Source organism: Myotis myotis, unplaced genomic scaffold, assembly GCF_014108235.1.
Source record: "Myotis myotis isolate mMyoMyo1 unplaced genomic scaffold, mMyoMyo1.p scaffold_m19_p_3, whole genome shotgun sequence".
Classification (NCBI taxonomy): Eukaryota; Metazoa; Chordata; class Mammalia; order Chiroptera; family Vespertilionidae; genus Myotis; species Myotis myotis.
In genome coordinates this window covers 186,960,936-186,985,103 of record NW_023416335.1, presented here as the reverse complement: position 1 = coordinate 186,985,103, position 24,168 = coordinate 186,960,936, and the positions used below count along the sequence as shown (strand labels likewise).

At 40.9% G+C, this 24,168-nt stretch overlaps 1 protein-coding gene across 4 annotated transcripts in view; it reads right to left on the bottom strand.

Annotated features, from left to right (window-relative positions):
- GUCY2C (guanylate cyclase 2C) overlaps positions 1-24,168 on the bottom strand; it is a 91,062-nt gene that overhangs the window by 21,874 nt on the left and 45,020 nt on the right. For all 4 annotated transcript variants that reach the window (XR_004965670.1, XM_036296606.1, XM_036296605.1 and 1 more), the window contains 9 exons: positions 23,453-23,538; positions 19,873-19,984; positions 12,101-12,182; positions 11,271-11,376; positions 10,283-10,345; positions 9,326-9,397; positions 8,768-8,872; positions 3,811-3,897; positions 1,911-2,043 (listed from right to left, as the gene is read on the bottom strand). Coding sequence is in view for 3 of the 4 variants with exons in the window: in XM_036296606.1 (XP_036152499.1) it covers positions 1,911-2,043; positions 3,811-3,897; positions 8,768-8,872; positions 9,326-9,397; positions 10,283-10,345; positions 11,271-11,376; positions 12,101-12,182; positions 19,873-19,984; positions 23,453-23,538 (846 nt within the window). In the remaining variant the exon portion in view is untranslated. The remainder of the gene's footprint in view (positions 1-1,910; positions 2,044-3,810; positions 3,898-8,767; positions 8,873-9,325; positions 9,398-10,282; positions 10,346-11,270; positions 11,377-12,100; positions 12,183-19,872; positions 19,985-23,452; positions 23,539-24,168) is intronic.

The following is a 24,168-nucleotide window of genomic DNA, read 5'->3' as shown; positions in this document are numbered from 1 at the left end:
GGGCGAGCAGCCCATAGTCTCCCACCTGCTTCTGTTCTTTAAGTCCCTACACCATGCACCCTGAATATGAGTGGCCTTGAGTTTATATGGTCCCAGACTTTTGAGAAGTTTATGCTAATAATGGTGTTAAGGGTAGAACACACACCTTTTAATCTGACTATGTAATGCCAGGATTTGGGTGAGGTCATATGGCAATGTCTTCCCTAACACTGCTAGGATCATAGTCCTAAACACCCTCAAGGTCTACCTAGAATAGCACCTGGTGTACAGGAAGTGCTTGTAAAGGTTTGTAGGATGAGTGCACTAGAATGAGAGGCTAAGAGGGTTTAACAGCTTACGGGACATAAGGCATAAACCTAGGAAAGCCTTTGTAAATGTTTAAAAATAAAGACAGCACATTCAAACAAAGAGACTACGACTGATATTTTCCAGATGTGACACACTGGCAGCCTCCAAGTCAGCTATTGCCCAGCAATGTGTGTTCTTGGATTCCCACAGGTTCTTTAAAACATAATGCATACAATTTACCCCCATTTTACTACTGGGCCTGCCCCTCCTCAATGCTTCCCATCTGGTCCACTTCACAGTGAAGGGCTCCTGTGTTCCGTGTTTGGCTCCTGCAGACACTTGGGTTTTGGACTCTCATCACTTATCTCATTTGGTAATAACAGGGCATACAATTGTTCTCCGACGTCCCTTGAAGTTTTTCCAGAATCACCTAGCTCCTTGTAAGCTTTTTGAGATTTGTATGTTTGGCAGTTTTGATGGAAAAAAATCTATAGATTCATGCTGTCGGGTACAGTGTTAGGCTTAGGACAAGGCACATTTTCCTCATGTGGTTTTTCCATCCAAATACTCATTGCCTTTTTGAATTGATGTGACTTTATGTGTCTTGTTATTCATGTGGTTTGGGGTTGTAGGAAAGGTACGTACAGCTACTTATGCTAAAATTCAGGTGACCGACAGCACAGATAGGTCGGCGTAACCGAGTGCTGTTCAGGAGGATGAGATTTGACCTGTGATTTTCTGTCATGTTGGGCCATCTAATGAGGGAGAGTTGTTCCACTACATGATGAATCAAGCTTGGCACACAGTAGGTCTTCAACGAGCACTTACTGGGTTGAGTCCAATGTCTAGCATGCTTGATGTGACTGAAGAAATTAGGGGCAGAATTATAATTTTCTATTAAGGAAAAACTAAAGGATTGTAAAATAGAATTGAAGTGGAATTTATTGTTTGGACCTAGATGGTATTTTCAATCATATATGAGTGTTAGATGTCTGAGTCCATAACCCTGAGTTATAGTAAAGAATGGGTAAATGTTCAACACGAAAACTCTTCATACTTTACAAATCATTTTTCTTTATGTTACCTTTTTGACCCCTATCACAATCTTAAAAGAGATAAGAATATATTTTACTGATACGAGTTATTTTCCTTATCATTATCACAGATAAATAAATGATGTCTAGAATTTGGAAATGGGTCATCTGCCTTATACTCTATCTACTTGGGCAAACCTCTTCACCACTCTGAACCTTTATTCTGTTTTTTTGTTTGTTTGTTTTATAAAGAGAGAAGGTTAGACCAGAAGATTTCTAAGGTCTCTTACTACTCTAATCACCTCTATTTTTCACCCAGTTCTGCTTCCGCAAGCTAATAAGTTCCTCATGATTTCTCACTGATCAAGGGACATGGATGAAGGAAAACCACAGAGGAGATTTATTAAATTCAAGAAACACTTGTTGAAAACTGACAAGGGCAAACTGTTAGAGAATGAGCCCACTGTTGCCTTTTGTGGCTCCAAGTGTTAATTTTCTGATCAGTATCACTATTTCTTGAGAGAATTATGTGGGCTTGTGAGAAAAGAGAAAGACTAGTGGGAAACTGGTTAAAATTTCATTACAGACCTTTTCTTGGAGGTAAAATGGAATTGCAGCCAAAATCGGTGATCTTCACCACCATCCTACTGTCCACCACGCAGTTGGTGGATTTCAGACGCCCATGGACTTCTGTCTTATTGGAGTGCAGATATGACATCCCCTGCAATTTTTCAGATGACAAGAAAATAAAGAGATAAGACACTCTGCACCTGCTTATTTTAAAGAAAGAAATGACAGTTTGAACTCATTTCAGCATGCAGATAGAATCACACTAACAGATTTTAAACTTAGTTCCATTAATTTTACTTTAAAAATACTAAGGCCCTAATGTTTGCCTAAGCATTACATCTAGTTTTAAATCTATTTAAGTGACATATAAAAGGCAGTTGTCTAAAGACTTGGATTAATTAATTATCTCTCTATATAAAACCCTAAAATGCAAATAGACCGAACAGTGGAACAACTGAACAACCGGTCGCTATGACGTGCACTGACCACCAGGGGGCGCATGCAGAACATGGTGGGCATTGGCCGTGGCAGGATGGTTGAGCAGGTGAGCGGGGGCACCCGGCCAAGGTGGGGTACTGGTCACTGTCATTGGGGTTAGCCTGCTGGGCGCTTGCACCCATTCCTGACGCTGGCCCCACTCACACTGCTGCCAGCGCCAGAGCCGCCACTCACATCTGCTGCTGGTGCCCAGCGCCAGCCTTGATTGCTCAGCACTGTCAGCAAGTGCAAGCAGTGGCTGCTGGCCCCGATTGCCCCTCAGGGCTTTTCCACCTCCCTCTGCTCCTGAGGGGCGCTTAGGGCAGCAGCCGTTGCTTGCAGCCACTGCTGGCGCTGGCCCCAATCACTCTGCGCCATCAGCGGGTGTGAGTGGGGCCGGTGCTGTCAGTGCATGGGAGCGGCGGTAGTGGGAGCAGGGCTGCTGGCAGACAGGGGACTGGGGGCCATGGCGGGAGGGGCCAGGTGGGGGCGTGAAGAATGTGCTGAGACCCTACCCCTCTATGCCCACCACAGCCTCACAGCCCACAGTTCCTTTCAAGGTGCACGAATTTGTGCACTGGGCCCCTAGTATATAATATAAAATGAAAGGTTGATCCTATTTTCTTAAAGTGTGTTTACTTACCACTTATTTGGTCTGTGACCTTGGGTATGTCTGGTCTTCTACTACCTCAATTAAAAAATATGCATAATAAGGCTTTGCTATTCTGAAAGGAGGGGCTAGGCTAGATTAGTTTCTAAAATTTAATAGATTTCAATCTATTGTGAAAGGGGAAGCCTGTTTTTCGCTGGTGTGCTTCCCTCTGCTGGCTAGAGGTGTCGTTGCAGACACTGGGTTTCAGCCTAGATCACAGGAGTGACATGTGGCAAATGGGGTATCATATAGCATTTTGCAAACGTATTCTGACGCTATGTGGAGGGAGATTTAAGACTGTATCAAATAGCTCACTCTTGGGATTGGCTTTTCTTCATTCTTGAATGAGGCCTGGTTACTGGTACTCCCATGTTTGGGGATATACATGCCCACATTTTTTACCGCCTCATACACGATGGTTGCCTGTGCTTAATATTTTCTCTTATAAAGTTGAAGATTTAGTTGTCCTCTCTGCAGCTTTGTATTAGTTTAAGTTCCAGCCAGTCTATGAAAACATGTGCCTCAAACCCAGAGTAGAAAGCACATAATCATCATCAGAAGAAGACCCAGTATATATTGAACATTTACTTGTACCAGGCCTTATGCGAAGCATATGCATTATTTCATAAAATACTCCGAACAACCGTCTGACTATTAGTACTAAATAAGTACTATTTTTATTACCATCTTACAGATGAAAAAACCAATGCAGTGAAGTTGAATAGCTTGCTTGATCTATTTTCCTGTATTTAATTTTCTAGATGTCTTTTGTGTTTATAGTTCTCTTACCTTAGCAATGTCATACAAGACAGAGATCTTAAACTCCCAATCCATGAATGTACCATCAGGGTAGGAAATTGTGTCATTTAAAACTTCCTGAACAGGAGAAAAAGGAAAGGAAGAACATGAGTTGTCACAAGGAGGGAGAGTGTGGAGAGAGTATTGCAGGCAAATAATGATCTAATCATGAGGTCTTGGGCTCAGGAACACAGTGGAACTCTGTTGCCCTGGATTTCCGGAATGTATACAGGGTGGAGGGAAAGCAGGTTTACAGTTGTGAGCACATGAAACACAGAGTTTATTCTTGTATTATTATTTATTAACTATTGCATTATTTTCTGCTGGGGTCCAACCCCAGCGGGTCCAGGGGTCCCCAAAGGCGTAGACGGAGTCGGCAAAGAAGGAAGGACACGGAGACAGCATTCAGTTGATCAGCAGCCTAGCCAGGATCTCTAGCCAGGATCTCCAGCCAAGTTCTGGTCTGGATCTCCAGAGAGGTTCTGCTTCAGATCTCCAGCCAGGTTCTGTGTCCATGTTCTCTTGCTAGGTTCTCCAGCCAGGTTCTGTAGCCATGTTCCCTCACTAGGTTCTCCAGCCAGGTTCTGTCCAGGTTCTCCAGCCAGGTTCAGTCACCAGGTTCTAGTCAGGTTCTCTTGCCCATTTCTGTAGTCAGGTTCAGTCCAGGATCTTTTGCCATGTTCTCTCCAGCGAAGTTCTTCTGTCTCTAGTTCTGTGTAGGTTCTGTCCTCTTAGTTCTGTGTTCTAAGCTCTGTATTCTAAGTTCTGAGTCTTGCTGTCTTGTTACATCTGTATTTATACCAGTTGATTCAATCCTATCAATCTCTATTACAAAGGTTAGGGCGTTTCTTATCTCCATTCCAGGGAGTAAAGATTATGTAGCTTAAGCATGATTGTTCGTAGTTAAAGTGATTAATTACCCACCTGGCACTTAGTTGAGGGGTTTTATTCCCTCCCTAACTTCAGGGGAAAATCCCTACCTGGGGAAACAACCTTTCTCAGAGACCTTGGTTAAAACACATAGTGCCAAGAAGGTGAGCAAACATATTAAGAACAGTATGCCATATATGCCAGGTCCTTTGAAACAGCAAGGATGGACCGGCTCCCGGCAATTTTCCATACGAATAACTATAAACCTACTTTTGCTCCACCCAGTATTTCTTTTCTTCCCTACATAAGAACCATTTGGTGGCTTTCATGACAAGGACATGAGCAGGAAATACCCAGAGTATCCAAAATTCTGGTCTTCCACCTGATGGGGGTGAAGGAATGAGCCCATGAGCACACGCCTGCCTGGAGAGTGGGCTGGTGAGTCTGAATCACAAGTCGCTGGGCTGCAGGTCCTGTCTCATCAAAATTATATGAGTGTTTTCAAACAAGGAATTGCTGTTAGAAAATTCATTCACTAGGCTTATGTTTTTACTCACATGATCAATTGCATCCATTAATTTTATAGCTCTAAGTTGTTGTTGTTTTTTAATGTTTTTATTGCCCTAGCCTGTTTGGCTCAGCGGATAGAGCATCTGCCTACAAACCGAAGGGTCCCAGGTTCCATTCCAGTCAAGGGCATGTACCTTGGTTGCAGCCTCCTACCCAGCCCAGGTCTTGGTTGGGCACATGCAGGAGGCAACCAATCAATGTATTTCTCTTACATCGATGTTACTCTTTGTCTTTCCCTCTTTCTTCCACTCTCCCTAAAAATCTATAGAAAAATGTCCTCGGGTGAGGATTAACAACAACAAGTTTTTATTTATTTTAAAAAGAGGAAGGGAGAGTGAGAGAGATAGAAACATCAATGATGAGAGAGAATCACTGATGGATTGCCTCCTGCAAACCCCTACTGGGAATCAGGACTGCAACCCAGGCATGTGCCCTGACTGGGAATCGAACTGTGACCTCCTGGTTCATGGATCAACACCCAACCACTGAGCCACACCGGTCAGGCTAATTTTTTTTTTTTTTTTTTTTTTTTTTTTTAGTTTACTAAGTCCTCTGTCAATAAGACAGAGTTCCTGGATTTTGTGTGAACTGTATGACCTAGAATATTGAACTCAATATTTTAACATGGTGATGGTTCTAACAAGATGATGGTTCTAAGCGAGTAAAAATTCTTCATAGTAAAGCTCTAATAACCTAACAATAGTTTCTTGTTTTGGGAAAAAGCACAATTTGACCTTTAGTTTTAAGTCAGGCACTATACCAATAATTTCAAGTGAAGGGTCCAAAGTCATAATTCATTTCAGATAAGGCTGGCTGGGCTGTAGGTACCATGCCAAGTTAAGGAAGGGGAGTTATGCCCAGACACACTCTAAAGTAATTCTTTCCCTTAGCACCAGACATATTTTATATTTTATTTATGTTTATTATCTCTTCACCTCATGAACACATAGACTCTGTGATAATTTTTGTTCACTGCTGTTTCTGCAGCATCTCATTCAGTGTCTGGCTTGGAATAAATCTTTATTTAATAAATGTTTGTTGCTTGAATGAATCAATTGTTCCTACACAAGGTTAGCCGCAGTTATGGTATATTTAGAAGGCAGGAAGAAAATTGTCTTTACCCCATTTAGGTTGAAACGTTCTGATTTGTTTTCCCACAAAAGTAGGTTCTGATGGGATTTGCCATGGTTGGAGCCTGAAGGATGACACAGGGAGGGGACTGACATTTGCCTTTGCACAGCCTTTGCTTTGAGGCTCATGGTACAAAGGTGGTTTCCTGTAGAAATTTCTGTTGTTGTCTGAGCCCAGGAGGACTCAGCAATGTCAGAAGGGGGTCCAGGACCATTCAGATAACTGAAGTTTCCTGCCTGAGGGTAGAGAGCCCCCAAAACTATAGGTATGATACCCAAATGTTTGCTGGGCATTTTAGGGAGTAAAAGACTGTAAAACCCTTTGACCAGGCTTTGTGAACTGGTATTCTAAATTGCTGTCTCACTGAAATTAAATGAATCAGAGTATGGTATAGCCCTCATATAATTGTTATCATTAGAAATGTTTTATTTAAATTATAATTTTTTAATTTAAATGTTCATTTTCAGCATCATATGGTCTTTTTTTTTCTATGACCTTTTGATATGATGCATGAGAGTGATAGTTTTTGAATTCATAGAATTAACCATACCTGATTGTACTATGCTTCTTATATACAATTGGCTTAGAGTTACTAGTATTCTATTTATCATTTTTTAAATCAATATTCCTAAATATAAGTTAGCCTTTAATCATATTTTATTATCAACTTTATGCTAGCTTTGTTGAATGTTAAATGAATTTAGATATTTGTGTTTTTCATTAATTTTAGAACAGTATTTATATACACACAGAGAATTATTTATTGAAGTTTAGAATTAAGCCAAAGCTGGTATTTTTTTTTTTTGTAATAGAAATTAGAATTTCTTCTATTGGTATTAGCTTACTTAAGTTTTTACTTTTTGAGTCAAGCTTTCACGATTGTATTGCATCTAAAATTTTTCTCTTTTTTTGGATTTTATAATTTAATAGTCTTTGAAGTATTCTTTCACAATTGAAAGTGTCTTTTTAATAGCTTTATTTTCTATGCCCACATTTGTTTATTTTTATGCTTCTTTTAAGTCTTAATTAGAAATATGAGAGGCTTGTATACTTTATAGTTTAAAAAAGATAAACAACTCATAAATGCATTTAAAAACTCTACCTCTTTTGTAATGATTGAATTTTGAAAGTTTCTTTTCCTTAGGCCATAGTTATTCTTCTAAGTTTTATATTGACTATTTAGATTATTTTTTTAAAGATAGAATAACATTTAGGGCTATGAGTTTTTTCTTTGAGGATAGACCTGTGTTTATTTTGAAAACTACTAATCTTGTTTAGTTTAGTTTTGTTCTTTTATGAAAGTTTATTAAAAAATTAAAAATTTCTAAGGGGTTAAATTTCAAAATTATTTTTAAATGTTACTGCGTAATGAATATTTGGACCTCTTTAAAGGTCCTGCTGCTGCTGCCCCCAATCTTAGGATTCAGGCTTTGTTATAGGGGAGAATATTAAGGTTATAAAGAGACACTGGGTTTGAAAATAGTCCGAGGGCAGGGTGACCACACATTGTGGTTTGCTTGAGGTCAGTTGCAATTTATGTCTACAGCTCCAACAATTATGACAGTACCCCCTTTACTCGCAAAGTATCCTGGTAAATTCTATGGTCACCTCCCCAAAGGTTTTTAAAAGGCTGAAAGCCCTCAGAACACATCCCAGAAACTGCTCCAGGTGAGGTTCAAATATTTCAATGCTCTTTGAAACAACTGTCCTCGATTCCTTCCTTCTCCTACCTATTCCCCATTCAGTCCCATTTCTGCTGCACACCTGATTTTGTTTCTTGTAAATGACTGTTTCTTGTATATGCCTGCCCTTCTGAACAATGTAATGATTTGCTATTCCTACTTGATGCATGGTTGTTCCCAAGAAATCAACTTATTTCTGTCTTACTTTCTCTTTCTGCTTTGAACTTGCTCAGCCAGAGTACCTGACCCCACCTGGCAACACCTGGGCCATCCTCAATCCCTCACAAGGGAAAGGATGGTAGGAATTAATACAGTAGCAGAACCAGGACTTATGAATAGGTTCCCTAATTCTTGTCTGGTGCTAACATAACGGCCACCCATTTTTCTTTTCATACAAATCAAGTAAATATGCAAGGAAAATAAAATGAATTTAGAGGTAATTAGTCACTTTTCCAACTCTGTTCTCTCAAGTCTACACTCTTGAAAATATATAAATATGTGTATATGTATGTATATATATATTAAGACATTGACAAAATCTGAGTGATCCAGTTTAGTAACATATGAACCCACCAAGTTTTCCTGATACTTCTCCAATATTATTTCACTAGGTGAACATCTAAAACTTTATATCTATATCTATATATAATTTTTCTATATGGGTGACCAGTTAGGAGATCGGAAATTGTCCTTACCCGGAGGGATCCTCGCTCACAGTATTCGACCACCCCGAAGATCATGGTATCAAGCTTCACAGTTCCGTAGAATTTGGTTAGGTTGTAATAGTCAATCTGAAGCAACTAAGATAACATGTTTATTTACAAAGCAAGTCAGCCAGAAAGCAGCACCACAGTAAAAATTAGTACGCTAATAAAAGGTGTTTTAGATCTTTGGGAAGATGATTTGGAATGTCAGTACATTTCTTAGTACGCATTGCAATGCATCTTACCAACCAGTCTTTCTTTCCTCAGCAAGGGGACTCGAATACAGACCTTTGACTACTCTCAAATAATATCAGGACCATTTTGTAGACATGCTATTAGATTTCCAACATGTTTTACACCACCAAACATCACTCTCCAACATCAGTTGGTAGAATCTTCAACACGAATAGGTATAGTCACCCATTTCTCGGCCTGAGGGCTTCTCTGTCAGCATCCCCAATAATGCCTTGCTGCCCCAGGCCCTCAGTGCTCAGGGGAAATGCAGTGATACTATTTCTCACTTAAGGGTTTCAAGCAAGGGACACATACCTTGTTCAGTTCTATCTTCTGCTTCTCTGTGAAATTGCCATCGTTGTGCTTGAGATCCTTTAGAATCACTCTCTGCAAAAATCAATTGAATTAAGAAGATAAAGTTGTAGCATCACTATTTATACGCGTATTATAATATTTTGCTTGTGTGTCTATCTTCCTACTATACTGTAAGCTTTTGAGATTAGCGACAGTATTTTGTTGATGTTTATGTCCCTTGGATACGAGAGGCTCAGGTTTGAATGTTTCTTTAAGAATGACTAAATGGCTGAAACCGGTTTGGCTCAGTGGATAGAGCGTCGGCCTGCGGACTGAAGGGTCCCAGGTTCGATTCCGGTCAAGGGCATGTGCCTGGGTTGCAGGCATATCCCCAGTGGGAGATGTGCAGGAGGCAGCTGATCGATGTTTCTCTCTCATCGATGTTTCTAACTCTCTATCTCTCTCCCTTCCTCTCTGTAAAAAATCAATAAAATATATTTAAAAAAAAAAAAAAAAGAATGACTAAATGAGAAGGAAGAAAAAAAGGTTGGAAGGAAGGAATGAATATACGAGGAGAGAAGGAAGAAAGGAAGGAAGGAAGGGAGGGAGGGAGGGAGGGAGGAAGGAAGGAAGGAAACTCCATGTGGAATTGTCATATTCTTACTGAATGAGGCAAAATATAATATTAGGGCTGCCTGGACTGCTCTGACTCTCTTTTATTTTTCCCTTCGCTTCCTGAATTCCACCTATCTTAAAAAATTGTATGCATTCTTTAATCTTCCCCAGACTGTGAGTCTGTAACCCTTGAAGCAGAGCCCTGCCCATCCCTGTGAAAGGCGCCTAGAACAGCCCCTGGAGCAGCCCTGCACCCGCCCGCACCTCTGCGCAGCCAGCATCTGAAGGGGGCAGTGCTGAGTCAGCAGGCCCAGAACACACCCCTCACCGAGAGTTCAGAGAAGCAGGGGAGACGATAGTCACCTTTTTGTCGTATTTGCACTGTCGCAGTCTCTGAATTGTATCTCGTCTCTTGTCATCATCGATCTGGCACAAGAAAAGGCTAATTATTCCAGAAGCTTCCTGTCTTGTCCCATCCACTGCCAGTCAAAGGCCAAGAGGCTCTGCCAGGTGAGCGGGCTCTACTCGCTCACAGCCTGCTGGGCAGACTCCCAGGAAAACGATTACAGCTGACTTGTGTTTCTCTCTCACAACTCGCCTTTCCTCTGCAACAAGATGCTAAACTCTGGGTTTCCCTCCCTTCCTCTTAGAGTTGCGCTGTCCCTCCCTCCTTCTTGCGTTCTACTTCAGCCAGGGTTTTCTTGCTTCCAGCTCCCCCTGCCCCCTCCTCGTGGGAATCGTTGCCTGTAGCTACAGACAGTTGCTCGTAGGGGAACATGTTGTACATTGGAGTTGCAAACTCATGTCTAAAAGCCCAAGTGGCAATGCAGCGAGGACGCCGGGCCGGTGCCTGAGGGGGGCAGCCCCACCAGCTCTGGGTGCAGCCGAGAGAGTTGCTGGATCATCTGAATTGTCAGAAGAAGCTGGTAATCTGAATTTTTCTAGCCAGTCCAAGATTCTTATATTTGGCAATTACTTTTAAAAGATGATAAATATTGACTAACACACACACACACACACACTATTGACTAACACACACACACACACACACACACACACACACACCTGCAGGCCAGACATGGCCCTTGGTCCGCCAGACTTCAAAGACAGAAGAAAGGTTGAGAACTATTGCATCTTTCAAGTTGATTCTCATAAAAACCTGTGATCTGTTGTAATATTGGTTAAAATTGACCTCTTAGGGGCATTTTAAACGGTGATTGAAATAACATCAAAGTCTTAGATTCTGAAAGAAATGATCCCTGCTTGGCTCATTTCCCACCATCTACCGGTGCCACCTGGCAAGCTGCACCAACTCTAGACAGGCTTCTTCAAAAGGTGAGGTGCGCCTTACCTTCAGGCTCACATGGTTGGTCTCATTGGTCTCCAGAGGAATGATCTTTTCACAGGGAATGTGGGACCATTTTTTCTGACGACGTTCATGCGCTTTTTTGTATTTTCTGTGTTAGGAACAGAACCAGTCAATAGTTTCTTATTAGTATTGATGCTGTTCAGCTTCTGAACACTGGGAGAAATTTCAAACCCTGGCATTCTAAGGTAGATATGTGGTGAGTGAGGCCAGCCCAATTACAACTCCCCAATCTGGCCAGTGCTGGCCATGAGCGAACTTGTAAGGATTTCCGATGGCCTTTTATATTATTCCCCCCCCTTTTTGTTTCACTTTCTTAGGTCCTTCACTAATACAGCCCTTCACTATAATAAAGAATCTGAACTGATGGCATAAAAAAAGCAGGGAAGAAAGAGGAAAGAAAAAATTTTAAATTGATAACCTTGAAAGGCAAAAACATTAAGTTTTAAATCACCAGAGAATACACCAGATTCCTAAGTAAGCCAGTTCCTCTTGTGGATCTGTGCCTTTGAAAACATATGTAGAAAGAAAATACAAAAGCACAGAGAATTTGTAATAATATGCATCCCAACATTCAAAATGTCAAAGTTTTGTCATTGTTTTCCCAGAGAGTGTGGATAAATTAGAATTATTGACCTTACACCTGTCTAGAGACATCTTTGTGAACATACATCATCAGCAATAGCCATTAAACCTCTCCCTCCCTCCCTCCTTCCCTCCCTCCCTCCCTCCCTCCCTCCCTCCCTCCCTCCCTCCCTCCCTCTCTCCCTCCTCCCTCTCAGAATGAGCAGCACAGCCGGAGAGGGTGTGGGTACCTCAGCACCAGGAGCGCGGCCAGCAGGACCAAGACCACAGTGCCGGTGAGAGTGAAGACAGCGATCATCAGGATTTGAGGTCCTGTCACAGGAAAGAGTGCAAAACGAGTTAGTAAGGATCTCTGAACAGAGAATAAAAGCAGTTCAAAGAGTCTAGTTGTATGACGTAATTGAGGAAGGGGAAAGGGAGAGCCTTTTAAAAAATATTTATCCTTTATTCATCTCTTCATTGATAATGTAGGTCCTGTGTCCTTGGTCTCTGAAGAAAACTGTCTAGAATGTGCCCTAAGGAAGTGGGTTAATTTCAGCTATTCTTACAGTCTACACCTCTCACGTCTTTCTTTATGTGAGTCGCCAAATAAGACATAAAATAGCTTCCAGCACACAAATAATTTTGGTGGTAGAAGTCTCCCTGGTGTTCTTGAAACAATAGACCTAAGGGGAATTCAAAGTGGGAGGCAGAGACAAGTATTTTTTTTTTTTTTAATACAGAGCACAAATCAAAAGAAAGGTAAGCCAGTGCTGGAATATTAAGCTACAGTGCTGCTGGTGCTCCTTTCCAAGCTCTACTAGCCAACGGGCGGAAGTCAATGAAGAACGTAAGTGATTATATTTATGAGAACACTAGTATGTGGGTGGAGTTCTGTAGATGGGGTAATGTGGGAGACTCACAGAAGAGTAAGTGGAACCCTGGACAATGTGGATCCAACACAAAGAAACAGTGAAGCAGAATCTGAGTTTGCAGAGGACTAGCTAGATGGAGAAGGACAATCTACACTAATAAAAGAGAAAAATGGTAATTGGCGTACGGCACTACCCTTTTCATTGGCTAATCAGGGCTATATGCAAATTAACTGCCAAATAAGATGTCAGTTAACTGCCAACAAAGATGGCAGCTAATTTGCATATGTAGGCACAATGCAGGGAGGCGAAAGGGAAAGCAGGAAGAAGTCCCCTGCCACTGACAGTGATCGGAAACCCAGGGGGGAGCTAAGAGGTGGGGGGGGCTGCCCTCCAGCCATGATCGGAGAATCAGGCGCCTTTGCCACCCTGGCCAGTGATAGCAGGAAGTAGGGGTGGAGCCAGCGATGGGAGCTGGGCATGATCGAAGCTGGCAGTCCCGGGAGCTAGGGGTCCCTTGCCTGGGCCTAAAGCGGAGCCCACGATCGCGGGGCTGCTGCAGCTGCGGGTCCCTGCTGCCCGAGCCGGACGCCTCAGCCAGAGGCGTCCTGCAGGGGCAGGGGCAGAGCCCGCGCGATCGCGGCGCCCCCTGCTGCCACTGCGGGTCCCCGCTGCCCGGGCCGGACGCCTAAGCCAGAGGCATTAGGCCTGGGCAAGGGCAGGGCGGGAGATCGCGGGGAGCTGGGAGTCCCCTGCCCAGGCCTGACACCTCTGCCGGAGGCCTCAGGCCTGGTCAAGGGGCCAATCCGGTGATTGGTGATCGGAGGGTGATGAGGGTCAACTCCTCTGGCTGAGGCATCAGGCCTGGGCGGGGGTCAGAGCCAGTGATCAGGGGGAGATGGGGGTCCCCTGTCCAAGCCTGACACCTCTGGCAGAGGCGTCAGGCCTGGGCAAGGGGCCAATCAGGCGATTGGAGGGTGATGGGGGTCTACGCCTCTGGCCGAGGCATCAGGCCTGGGCAAGGGGCAGAGCCAGCAATCGGAGGGGTCTGGGGGTCCCCTGCCCAGGCCTGACACCTGGGCCAGAGGCATCAGGCCTGGGCTGGGGCAGAACCAGTGATGGGGGGAAATGAGGGTCCCCTGCCCAGGCCTGACACCACTGTCAGAGGCGTCAGGCCTGGGCAAGGGGCCGATCCTGCGATCAGAGGGTGATGGGGGTCAACGCCTGAGGGCTCCCAGTATGTGAGAGGGGGCAGGCTGGGCTGAGGGACACTCCCCCCCACACACACACACCCAGTGCACGAATTTCGTGCACCGGGCCCCTAGTAACAATTATAAACTACAAGAAACTCATGGTTCATTTAAGTCACAGTGGGTCTCTATGAGACTAAGAAGCTAGTGGGTTGAAGAAGGAAAAAAATGGAATGGATTCCAAGCAATAGATGGGAATGTGTAAGAAGTTGGAAGATAATAGCAATATGGTGAAGGAGACATGTTTCTTCTTACAGCAAAAATAAGAGACCCAGAAATTCTAGGGGAAAATGTTCAAATAAGACATAGTTTAAAAATGAAACAAAGTAAAATTTGGCCAGATTTTGAGAATTTGCAATTAAAAAAAGTTATTATTATTATTTTTAGTAGGTGTGGCACAAAGGAGAGACATTGGAGCTATATAGAAAAAAATATCATGGCATGCTATTTGACTTCATGTGAATAATAATAATAATAATAATAATAATGTTTTCAACTTACAGAATATCAACTTAAAGGTAAATGACAGAGGGCTTCATTGTGGTTACCAAATAAATATTATCACCCCCGACAGATTAAAGAAAAATACAGGAGAATTTGGGAGCAGAGAAAGAGATAGAAGAAAAAATAGACACTAACATCTTCATCTTACAAAGTTGGGAAGCATGAAGTTTTATAGATAGTTAGTAGAACAATACTAGAAGCTCATGCATATTACAATGACAATGACAATGACAATGACAATTACAAAGATACCCAATAAATATATTGACAAAAAATTTCTACTAAGGGGAAACTTTTTAAAAAAGATTTTTAAATTGATTTTTAGAGAGAGAGGGGAAGGAGAGATAGAGGTAAGGGGAGAGAGAAAGAGAGAGATAGGTGAGAACAAAACATTGATCAGATGCCTCCTGCATGCTTCCTACTAGGAATTCAGCCTGCAACCTGAGCATATGTCCTGACATGGAAGAATCAGCAACTTTTTGTTGCACAGGCTGATGCTCAACCAACTGATCCAGTCCAGCCAGAGCTAAAGGGAAACTTTTAACAGTGAAAATGTGAGCTCTGAATTTCTACTAGTATTCTCCCCAGGGCAGAAATAAATTAATAAATTGGAGTTGAAGTTGCATTGTGGGCACATCTGACTTTGGTGAATTCTGTTTATTACTATAATCACCATTTCCATCACCACTACCACCATTGTGGCAGCCATCATTCTCATACCCCTAGCCAGAAAACAAAAGCAAGTATGAGATGTATGCCTGAAACTAATATAATATTGTATGTCAACTGTAATTGAAAATAAAATATTTAAAAATACCATCATACCCATCGGCCCGAACCAATATGCTCAATTAATATTTGACAAAGGAGGCAAGAACATACAATGGAGCCAAGATAGTCTCTTCAATAAATGGTGTTGGGAAAATTGGACAGATATATGCAATAAAATGAAACTAGACCACCAACTTACACCATACACAAAAATAAACTCAAAATGGATAAAGGACTTAAATGTACGACAGGAAACCATAAAAATTCTAGAAGAATACAAAGGCAACAAAATCTCAGACATATGCCGAAGCAATTTCTTCACTGATACAGCTCCTAGGGCACTTGAAACTAAAGAGAAAATGAACAAATGGGACTACATCAAAATAAAAAGCTTCTGCACAGCAAAAGAAACCATCAACAAAACAACGAGAAAACCCACTGTGTGGGAAAACATATTTGCCAATGTCATATCCGATAAGGGCCTAATCTCCAAAATTTATAGGGAACTCATACAACTTAACAAAAGGAAGATAAACAATCCAATCAAAAAATGGGCAAAGGACCTAAATAGACACCTTTCAAAAGAGGACATTCAGAAAGCCAAGAGACATATGAAAACATGCTCAAAGTCACTAATCATCCGAGAGATGCAAATCAAAACAACAATGAGGTACCATCTCACACCTGTCAGACTGGCTATCATCAACAAATCAACAAACGACAAGTGCTGGAGAGGATGTGGAGAAAAAGGAACACTTGTGCACTGCTGGTGGGAATGCAGACTGGTGCAGCCACTATGGAAGACAGTATGGAGTTTCCTTAAAAAACTGAAAATGGAACTCCCATTTGACCCTGTGATCCCACTTCTAGGAATATATCCCAAGAAACCAGAAACACCAATCAGAAAGGATATATGCACCCCTATGTTCATAGCAGCACAATTCACCATAGCTAAGATCTGGAAACAGCCTAAGTGCCCATCAGTAGATGAATGGATTAGAAAACTGTGGTACATCTACACGATGGAATACTATGCTGCTCTAAGAAGGAAGGAACTCTTACCATTTGCAACGTCATGGATGGAACTGGAGAGCATTATGCTAAGTGAAATAAGCCAGTCAATGAAGGAAAAATACCACATGATCTCACTCATTCATGGATAATAGAGACCATTATAAACTTTTGAACAATAATAGATACAGAGGCAGAGCTGCCTCAAACAGATTGTCAAACTGCAGCAGGAAGGCCGGGGAGGGTTGCGGGGCAGAAGGTAGGGGGGTAAGAGATCAACTAAAGGACTTGTATGCATGCATATAAGCATAACCAGTGGACATAAGACATTGGGGGATAGGGGAGGCTAGGGGACTGTCTAGGGCGGGGGGATAAAATGGACACATATGTAATACCCTTTGTAATACTTTAAGCAATAAAAAAAAAAAAAAAAAAGAGAGAGATAGAAATGTACACATGAAAAAATGTGCTGAGATAAGCAGAATAAAAATGCATGTACATAGCATATAATCGGAACATTATTTGTATAATAAAAATTCGTAAGAAAGAGAAAAAAAAAATACCATCATACCCTATTACAGATTAAGATTTGGTTATCCTATCTAATAAAGATGGAATATGCAAATTGACTGTCACTTTGTGACAAAGATGGCAGCGCCCACAGCCAATAAGGAAGGAATAAGCAAATTGACATGACAAAGATGGTGGCGGCTGAGCAGGGATACTTGCGTTGTCATCATGGCGATGACGCAGGCATTCCGCCCCGCCCTGGCTGCTCCGGGCCTCTGGGCAGCGTGCTCATGGAAGCATGGAGTGGCCGGGGTGGGGCAGGATGCTTGCTCTGGGGGGGGGGGGGGGGAAGGGGATGGAGGGAGCTACAGGAGGGTGGCAGGGCCGGAGTGAAGGTGGAAGGTGGCTCCAGCCCAGAATGAAGGCAGAAGGCAGTGGCCAGAGCGAAGGCCCAGGTCCCGGGTGCTGAAGGGAAGCCGGTGCTGGCAGCCAGGGGAAGGAAGGCCTATTCTTGTACGAATCTTCATGCATTGGGCCTCTAGTTTTAAAATAAATTCCCATGCTTATGTTATTTTCAAAAAGTGAGTATGAGAAATACAATTTCAACAGGGCAGGTGATTCTACTCATCACTCTTTTAAAATTACACATCCCCTAGAGCAGTGGTTCTCAACCTTCTGGTCCTTTAAGTAGAGTTCCTCATGTTGTGACCCAACCATAAAATTATTTTCGTTGCTACTTCATAACTGTAATGTTGCTACTGTTATGAATCATAATGTAAATATCTGATATGCAGGATGGTCTTAAGCAACCCGTGTGAAAGGGTCGTTCAACCACCAAAGGGGTCGCGACCCACAGGTTGAGGACCGCTGCCCTAGAGCATAGGTTGGAAGGCACATGGGGACTCCCATGTGCTGGGCCTTCAACCCATCTCAATTCCTATCTGTTTCTCACAGTGTGATCATCTCATGGCACTAAATATAAGATGTACATTAAATACAAATTAAAATGATACTTTAAATTTTATGTAAAACTGACAACTGGCAAGCTGAAATATATTCTTACTCCATTTTAAAATTTGTTTAAAAATTTATATTTCAATTTCAGTTGACACACAATATTATATTAATTTCAGGTGTATAACACAGTGATTAGACCTTTATATAATTTAGGAAGTTATCACCTGGATAAGTCTAGTACCCATCTGACAACATACATAATTATTACAATATTATTGCCTATATTCCCCATTCTGTACTTAACATCCCCATGACTATTTTTATAATTGGCAATTTGTAATTTTTAATTCAACATACTTTGTAGTTTTGCTTGTTTGATAAGTCACAGAATCACATTAGCTCTAAGTTTAAGCTTCTGCTGCCTTCTGGTGGCTGCTAAGGTTATCACATTTTATTTAAATGGATCACAATGATAACTTTTATTGTTTTATTTTTTCTAGTCTGAGATGATTTTTCTGTCCAAATAAATACTTCAAATACATAGAATGCAAAATTCAATGGATATTTCCAGTTTTTTAAATGAGCTTACAAAAATGACTGTAATCAAATCTACTTAAAATTTTATTCTCTTGATTTTCTCATTTGCAAAGTGTGTATTAGAATAATAGTGCCTTCTTTTCAGTATTTGTATGAGAATCAAACAAAGTAGAGTTGTTCCAGGGGACAGAGGAAAAAGAAGAGGGCAAAGGGAGGATAAATGGTGGAGGAAAGAGACTATATTTGAGCAATGGGTGCACAATGCAGTATGCACCATTGTTGAGTTGTACACTTGAAACCTGTATGGTTTGTTAACCAGTGTACTCTAATAAACTCAATTTAAAACTTCAAAAAAATGGGTCACAATGTAGATTGAGTTTATAACCCCAAGGTCATAGGACATGATAATTGGAAAGAACTTTGGGATTTGTTAAACCTCCTGATTTAACAGAGGAAGGTATTTATACTTAGAGAAGCAAACTGATTAAAATTAACATTGTATAGATTATACTGGCTAGAAACATATTTATAGTTTTCTCCTTCGTTCCTTCCTTCCTTCGTTCCTTCCTTCCTTCGTTCCTTCCTTCCTTCCTTCCTTCCTTCCTTCCTTCCTTCCTTCCTTCCTTCCTTCCTTCCTTCCTTTCCAAGGCATTGTGTTGAGGCAAAGAGATATAAAGAATAGACCCTACACATATAGTGTATGGAATAAAAATATGTGTAAACAAGTAAGTGTGATACAAGTATTGTGCTAGAAGCCTGGTAGGATCAAGGGCAAGATCAATACCCTCCTGAGATGCTACGAACAAGCTTAGGAAAAGTGGAGTTCAAGTTACATATTAAGGATGAGTGGTTGTTTTCCAATCATATTGGGTAGTGATAACTTTTGGTCAGAGGGAGAAGCATCGATAAGGACACAGGGGCATGAAGTTGCAAAAACCTTTCTTAAGGAAGTAGGAGGAAGTTGAGAGAGTGGGGAAGGGATTCAGGTAAAATGAAACATAAGGCTGAAGAGTAGGAAGGGCATGGAAATTTTGTGCAATAATAAGTCATTTGGACTTTATTTGATAGGTAAAGTGGAGCTGCTAATTGCAGTATTAGCAACCGGGCAGCAATGTGACTGGATTCATGCTGTCTGGTGGTGGTGCTGGTTGGATGGAAGAGGCAGGAGGCAGGACTGAAGCAGGAAGTCTGGGAAAGCTATTATATCCCAGGAGGCAGGTGATGAAGGCTTGGAGGAGAACAGGAACCTACTCTGTGTTGTCCATTGCTGTGTCCCAGGTGCTTAGGACATTGCCTGACACTAAGTAAATCTTTATTGAATGAATGAAAAGACAGTGATACTTGTAATATCCAGAAGAAATGTTTTTATTATTATTATTTCTTTGTAAAGATATCCTCACTTGAGATATCACTTGAGAATATCTTTCCATTGATTTTTTAGAGAGAGTGGAAGAGAAAGAGAAAGACCGAGAGAAACATTTATAAACCTGGAAAATATTTCATTTATTCAGACAATAAATAAAACAAACAAAACAAAAAACACAGGCTAGTTGCATAAAAGAAAACACACACACAATTTTAAGAAAAGAAAATTCACTAAGGATACCTTACCCCGGTCTGGAGTATCATTAGGAAGCTTCCGGTTCTTCCAGATGAATGCGGGGCTGTCATTCACTGGGTTAGTGACATTTGTGTGGGTGTCATAGGTCAAAAGTACATTGTACTGTGTCAGGACATGAAAAAGAAGAAGGATGAACAGAAAAAGAGATTTTAGAACAAGTTCTGATGAAATTGACCATCCTGTCCAAGGACATCTGAATTTCATAGTAGAATTCTCAGTGAAACAAGATAATGTTAACCAGCCATGGGGAAGCTTGGTAGGATTCATTATTGCTTCACAGCACAAATGTGGATTTAAGCTCCATGTGGGCCAATTAGTTTTATGACCATAATCTATGTCTACCCAACATAGGTTCTTTGGTTTTTAGAGAACTAGCTTGAGCCTTTCATTTTACAAATGTTAAAATAGAGGCTAAGACCAACAGACATATGAAAAGATGCTCAATGTCACTAATCATCAGAGAAATGCAAATTAAAACAAGAATGATATATCACCTCACACCTGATAGAATGGCTGTCATCAATAAATCAGCAAACAACAAGTGTTGGCAAGAATGTGGAGAAAGGGAACCCTCATGCACTGTTGGTGGGAACGCAGATTGGGGCAGCCACTATGAAAAACGGTATGAAAATTCCTCAAAAAATTAAAAATGGAACTGCTTTATGACTCAGTAATTCCACTTTTGGGTATTTATTCGAAAAAACTCAAAACACTAATTTGAAAGAATATATGCATCACTATGTTCATTGTAGCGTTATTTACAATAGCCAAGGTATAGAAGCAATGCAAGCGCCCATCAGTAGACGGACTGAATAAAAAAGCTGTCTATATATATATAATATTACTTGGCCAATAAAAAGAATGAAATCTTACCATTTGTGACAGCATGGATGGACCTCGAGGGTTTTATTCTGAGATAAGTCAGTTATAGAAAGACAAATATCATATGATTTCACTTATACAGAAAACAAACTGATGGTTTCCAGAGGGGTTGGGAGACTGGGTGAAAAAGGTGAAAGGATTAAGAAGCAGGAATTGGTAGTCATAAAAGAGTCCCAAGTACAGCATAGGAAATATAGTCAATAATATTGTAATAACTATGCATGGTGCCAGGTGAATATTTGAAATATTGGGGGGGGGATCACTTTGTAAAGTATATTGTCTAACCACTGTGCTGTACACCTGAAATTAATACAAAATAATATTGAATGTAAACTGCCATTGAAAATAAAACTAAAACTGTAAAAAGGAGCAAAAATAATAAAATAAAATAAATAGAGGCTAAGATAAACTAAAAGGCTAGCTCCAAGTCACTTGAGAAGTGAAGTACCAATGTTTTCCACAATATTAAGTTGCTATTGAAAATGGTGTTTTGAGAAAATGCACCACAGCAAAAACCATTATTCATTTTGATACATGTCAAGGGGCTCTGAAATAATTCTACCTTGCTTACATTCTGTCAATTACAAAATTTTCTAATCTCTTCTATCCCTTTCCTCTAATGTGCTTTCTTGTACACAACACTAGATTTTTAAGAGAAAAGACTTCTTTTCAAGTAATTTGACAATGGGAATATTAATGTATCCTTAAATTACTTTTACACATATTAAATCAGCTTCTAAGAGACATCTAAAAAATAATTATCTTTCTGAATTCACCACTATTGCTTCAAAACATTCTGGACAAAAGTTTTACATTCTCAAAAATATACTCTTAACTTGAGAGCAGAATCTATAATTGCATGTGTTGAGAATAGGAAATATCCTACATATTAGGGTATTGGACATTGAATCTCTACTGAGACCTACTCTGGATATCTACAATAATAAAAGCGTAATATGCTAATTAGACCGGATAGCCCAATGACCTTCCAGACGTCATTTTGGATGTCCTTCTGGACGAAGCCCCAGTGGTGGGGGCCAAGGCAGAGGTGGTTAGGGGCAATCAGGCAGGCAGGCAGAGTGATTAGGCGCGATCAAGCAGGCAGGCAAGTGGTTATGGGGGATCAGGCAGGCAGGCAGAGTGGTTAGGGGCAATCAGGCAGGCAAGTGGTTAGGGGCAATCAGGCAGGCAAGCAGAGTGGTGAGGGGTAATCAGGCAGGCAGGCAAGTGGTTAGGGGCAATCAGGCAGGCAGGCAGGCAAGCAGTTACAGATTGCGAGAGGGTGCAGGCCGGGCTGAGGGACACCACACCCACTGCCCCCAGTGCACAAATTTCTTGCACTGGGCCTGTAGTAGAATAATATATCTATAGCCCCTGGTTTCCACATATACACGTATTACAAAGCACAATTGGTGACATTAGATTACTGAAAATTTCAACTACATTTACTTTCAGAGAGAATAAGTACACAGACAACATTTTTTATTTTGAAGAGCAGTCCTGAGGCTGTCTAGGATCTTACCACAAGCACCTGCCTCTCACCCCAGGGGCAAATAACTTAGAGGGGGTGTAATTATCTTTGTTGTTACTATTAGTAATTGAAACACGGAGGGGGTCTTTTTTTTAAGGTATTTCCATTGAATATATGCTCAATATTGGATTATATATTTTTTAAATTAAATCTTTATTGTCCAGATTATTACAGTTGTTCCTCTTTTTTCCCCCATAGCTCCCCTCCACCCAGTTCCCACCCTACCCTCTGCCCTTACCCCCCCCCACACACACACACACTGTCCTCAGTATTGGATTATATTAAAAGTCTAATATAGTAACTGAAAACTTTGGGTTTTGAGATGAGCACTACTTTGGGTGACATAAAAACAGACATTTTCATTTTGAAATTAAATGCTAATCAGCCATCAACTGTGTGCCAGATAAGAAGCTAAGCACTGGAGACATGAAAAGGTAAGACCCACTCCTTTCCTTTAAAGAACCTACTAAGTTGGAGAGAAGAAAAGACATACATAATGTGAATAAAAGCATAGCATTATAGGGCTGTTTATATGTGCCAGAGGGATTCATAATGATTTTCATGAGAGTTCAGATGGAGAGAACAGGAGAATGTTTTATTGAAATTTTTAGTTGTGGAAATGAATAAATAATTCTTAGAAGAGAACTGTCATCCTCTCATTGATATCCTATCAATAGTTTGGTCTTTTTTATTTTTTAATTTAATTTAATTTTTAAAATAAATCTTTATTGTTCAGATTATTACAGTTGTTCCTATTTTTCCCCCCCATAGCTCCCCTTCACCCGGTTCCCACCACACCCCATGCCTTTACCCCCGTCCCATTGTCCTTGTCCATAGGTGTAAGATTTTTGTCCAATCTCTTTCTGTACCCCCCATACCTCCTTCCCCCCGAGAATTGTCAGACCACAATAGTTTGGTCTTTTTATCAATATATTCTGGTAGCATATTTTTATATATTAAGTAGAGTGGATAAAAAGTGGGTCAAAATGCTTCAGGAATGCTTTCCTAAGTGGAGCATAATTGTGAATTGGACATAAACTAACTTCCAAAAGTTATGTTTACATACTTATTTAATTCCTTCACTATTACTCGCCTCCCAAGTTATCCCTCCTCAGCCAATCACTTCAACCCAAGTTCTTAATAAAAGTCAGACATACTTTGTTGGTCTCCACAGAGGTATACAGAAGCACCATAGTATTGTCGATGTCCCCATAGATGTCCAAAGTCACAGGGCCCTTATACCCTAGAGCAAAATCAGAAAGAGTTAGAGGCATTTGTTAACTTACTTACTGAAAGACCAATTAGATCCTGACAGAGAGTATAACATAGGTTCAAATTGCTTTATTGTACTGAAAAATAGTTGATCTAAATTATCTAATCTGAGGGCACCTGGACTGGTCCTTGGCCCTGAAATCTCTGAAGAATATTTTTATGAGTGGTGTTACTTAGTTAGTGGCTCTAAATATAATAGATTCCTCTTGATTATTAGTGAGAAGCTTTTGCTAAGAATATTTACTAAACTAGTATCACAGTGTGTAGGCCATTGCACAATCTAACTTAAGATTGTAAGAAGATTAAAATCCATTCACTATCACGTAAAGTTTGAAGACATTGAGAAAATTAAGTTCTCTGTGTCTTGGTTTCTCATCTATGAAATAACAACAGTACAACAAACTTATGAAATGGCTGTTTAGGTAAGAATATGATCAAATATCAGCAAATTCATATAGTTTAACATAATAGCTAATATTTATTTTGCATTTACTATACCAGTCTCTGTGCTAGGTGGTTTATATACATTTATCATTTTATTCTTCCTAAAATACCATGATGCAGAAACTATTATCTCCACCTTATTGCTGAGAAATCTGAG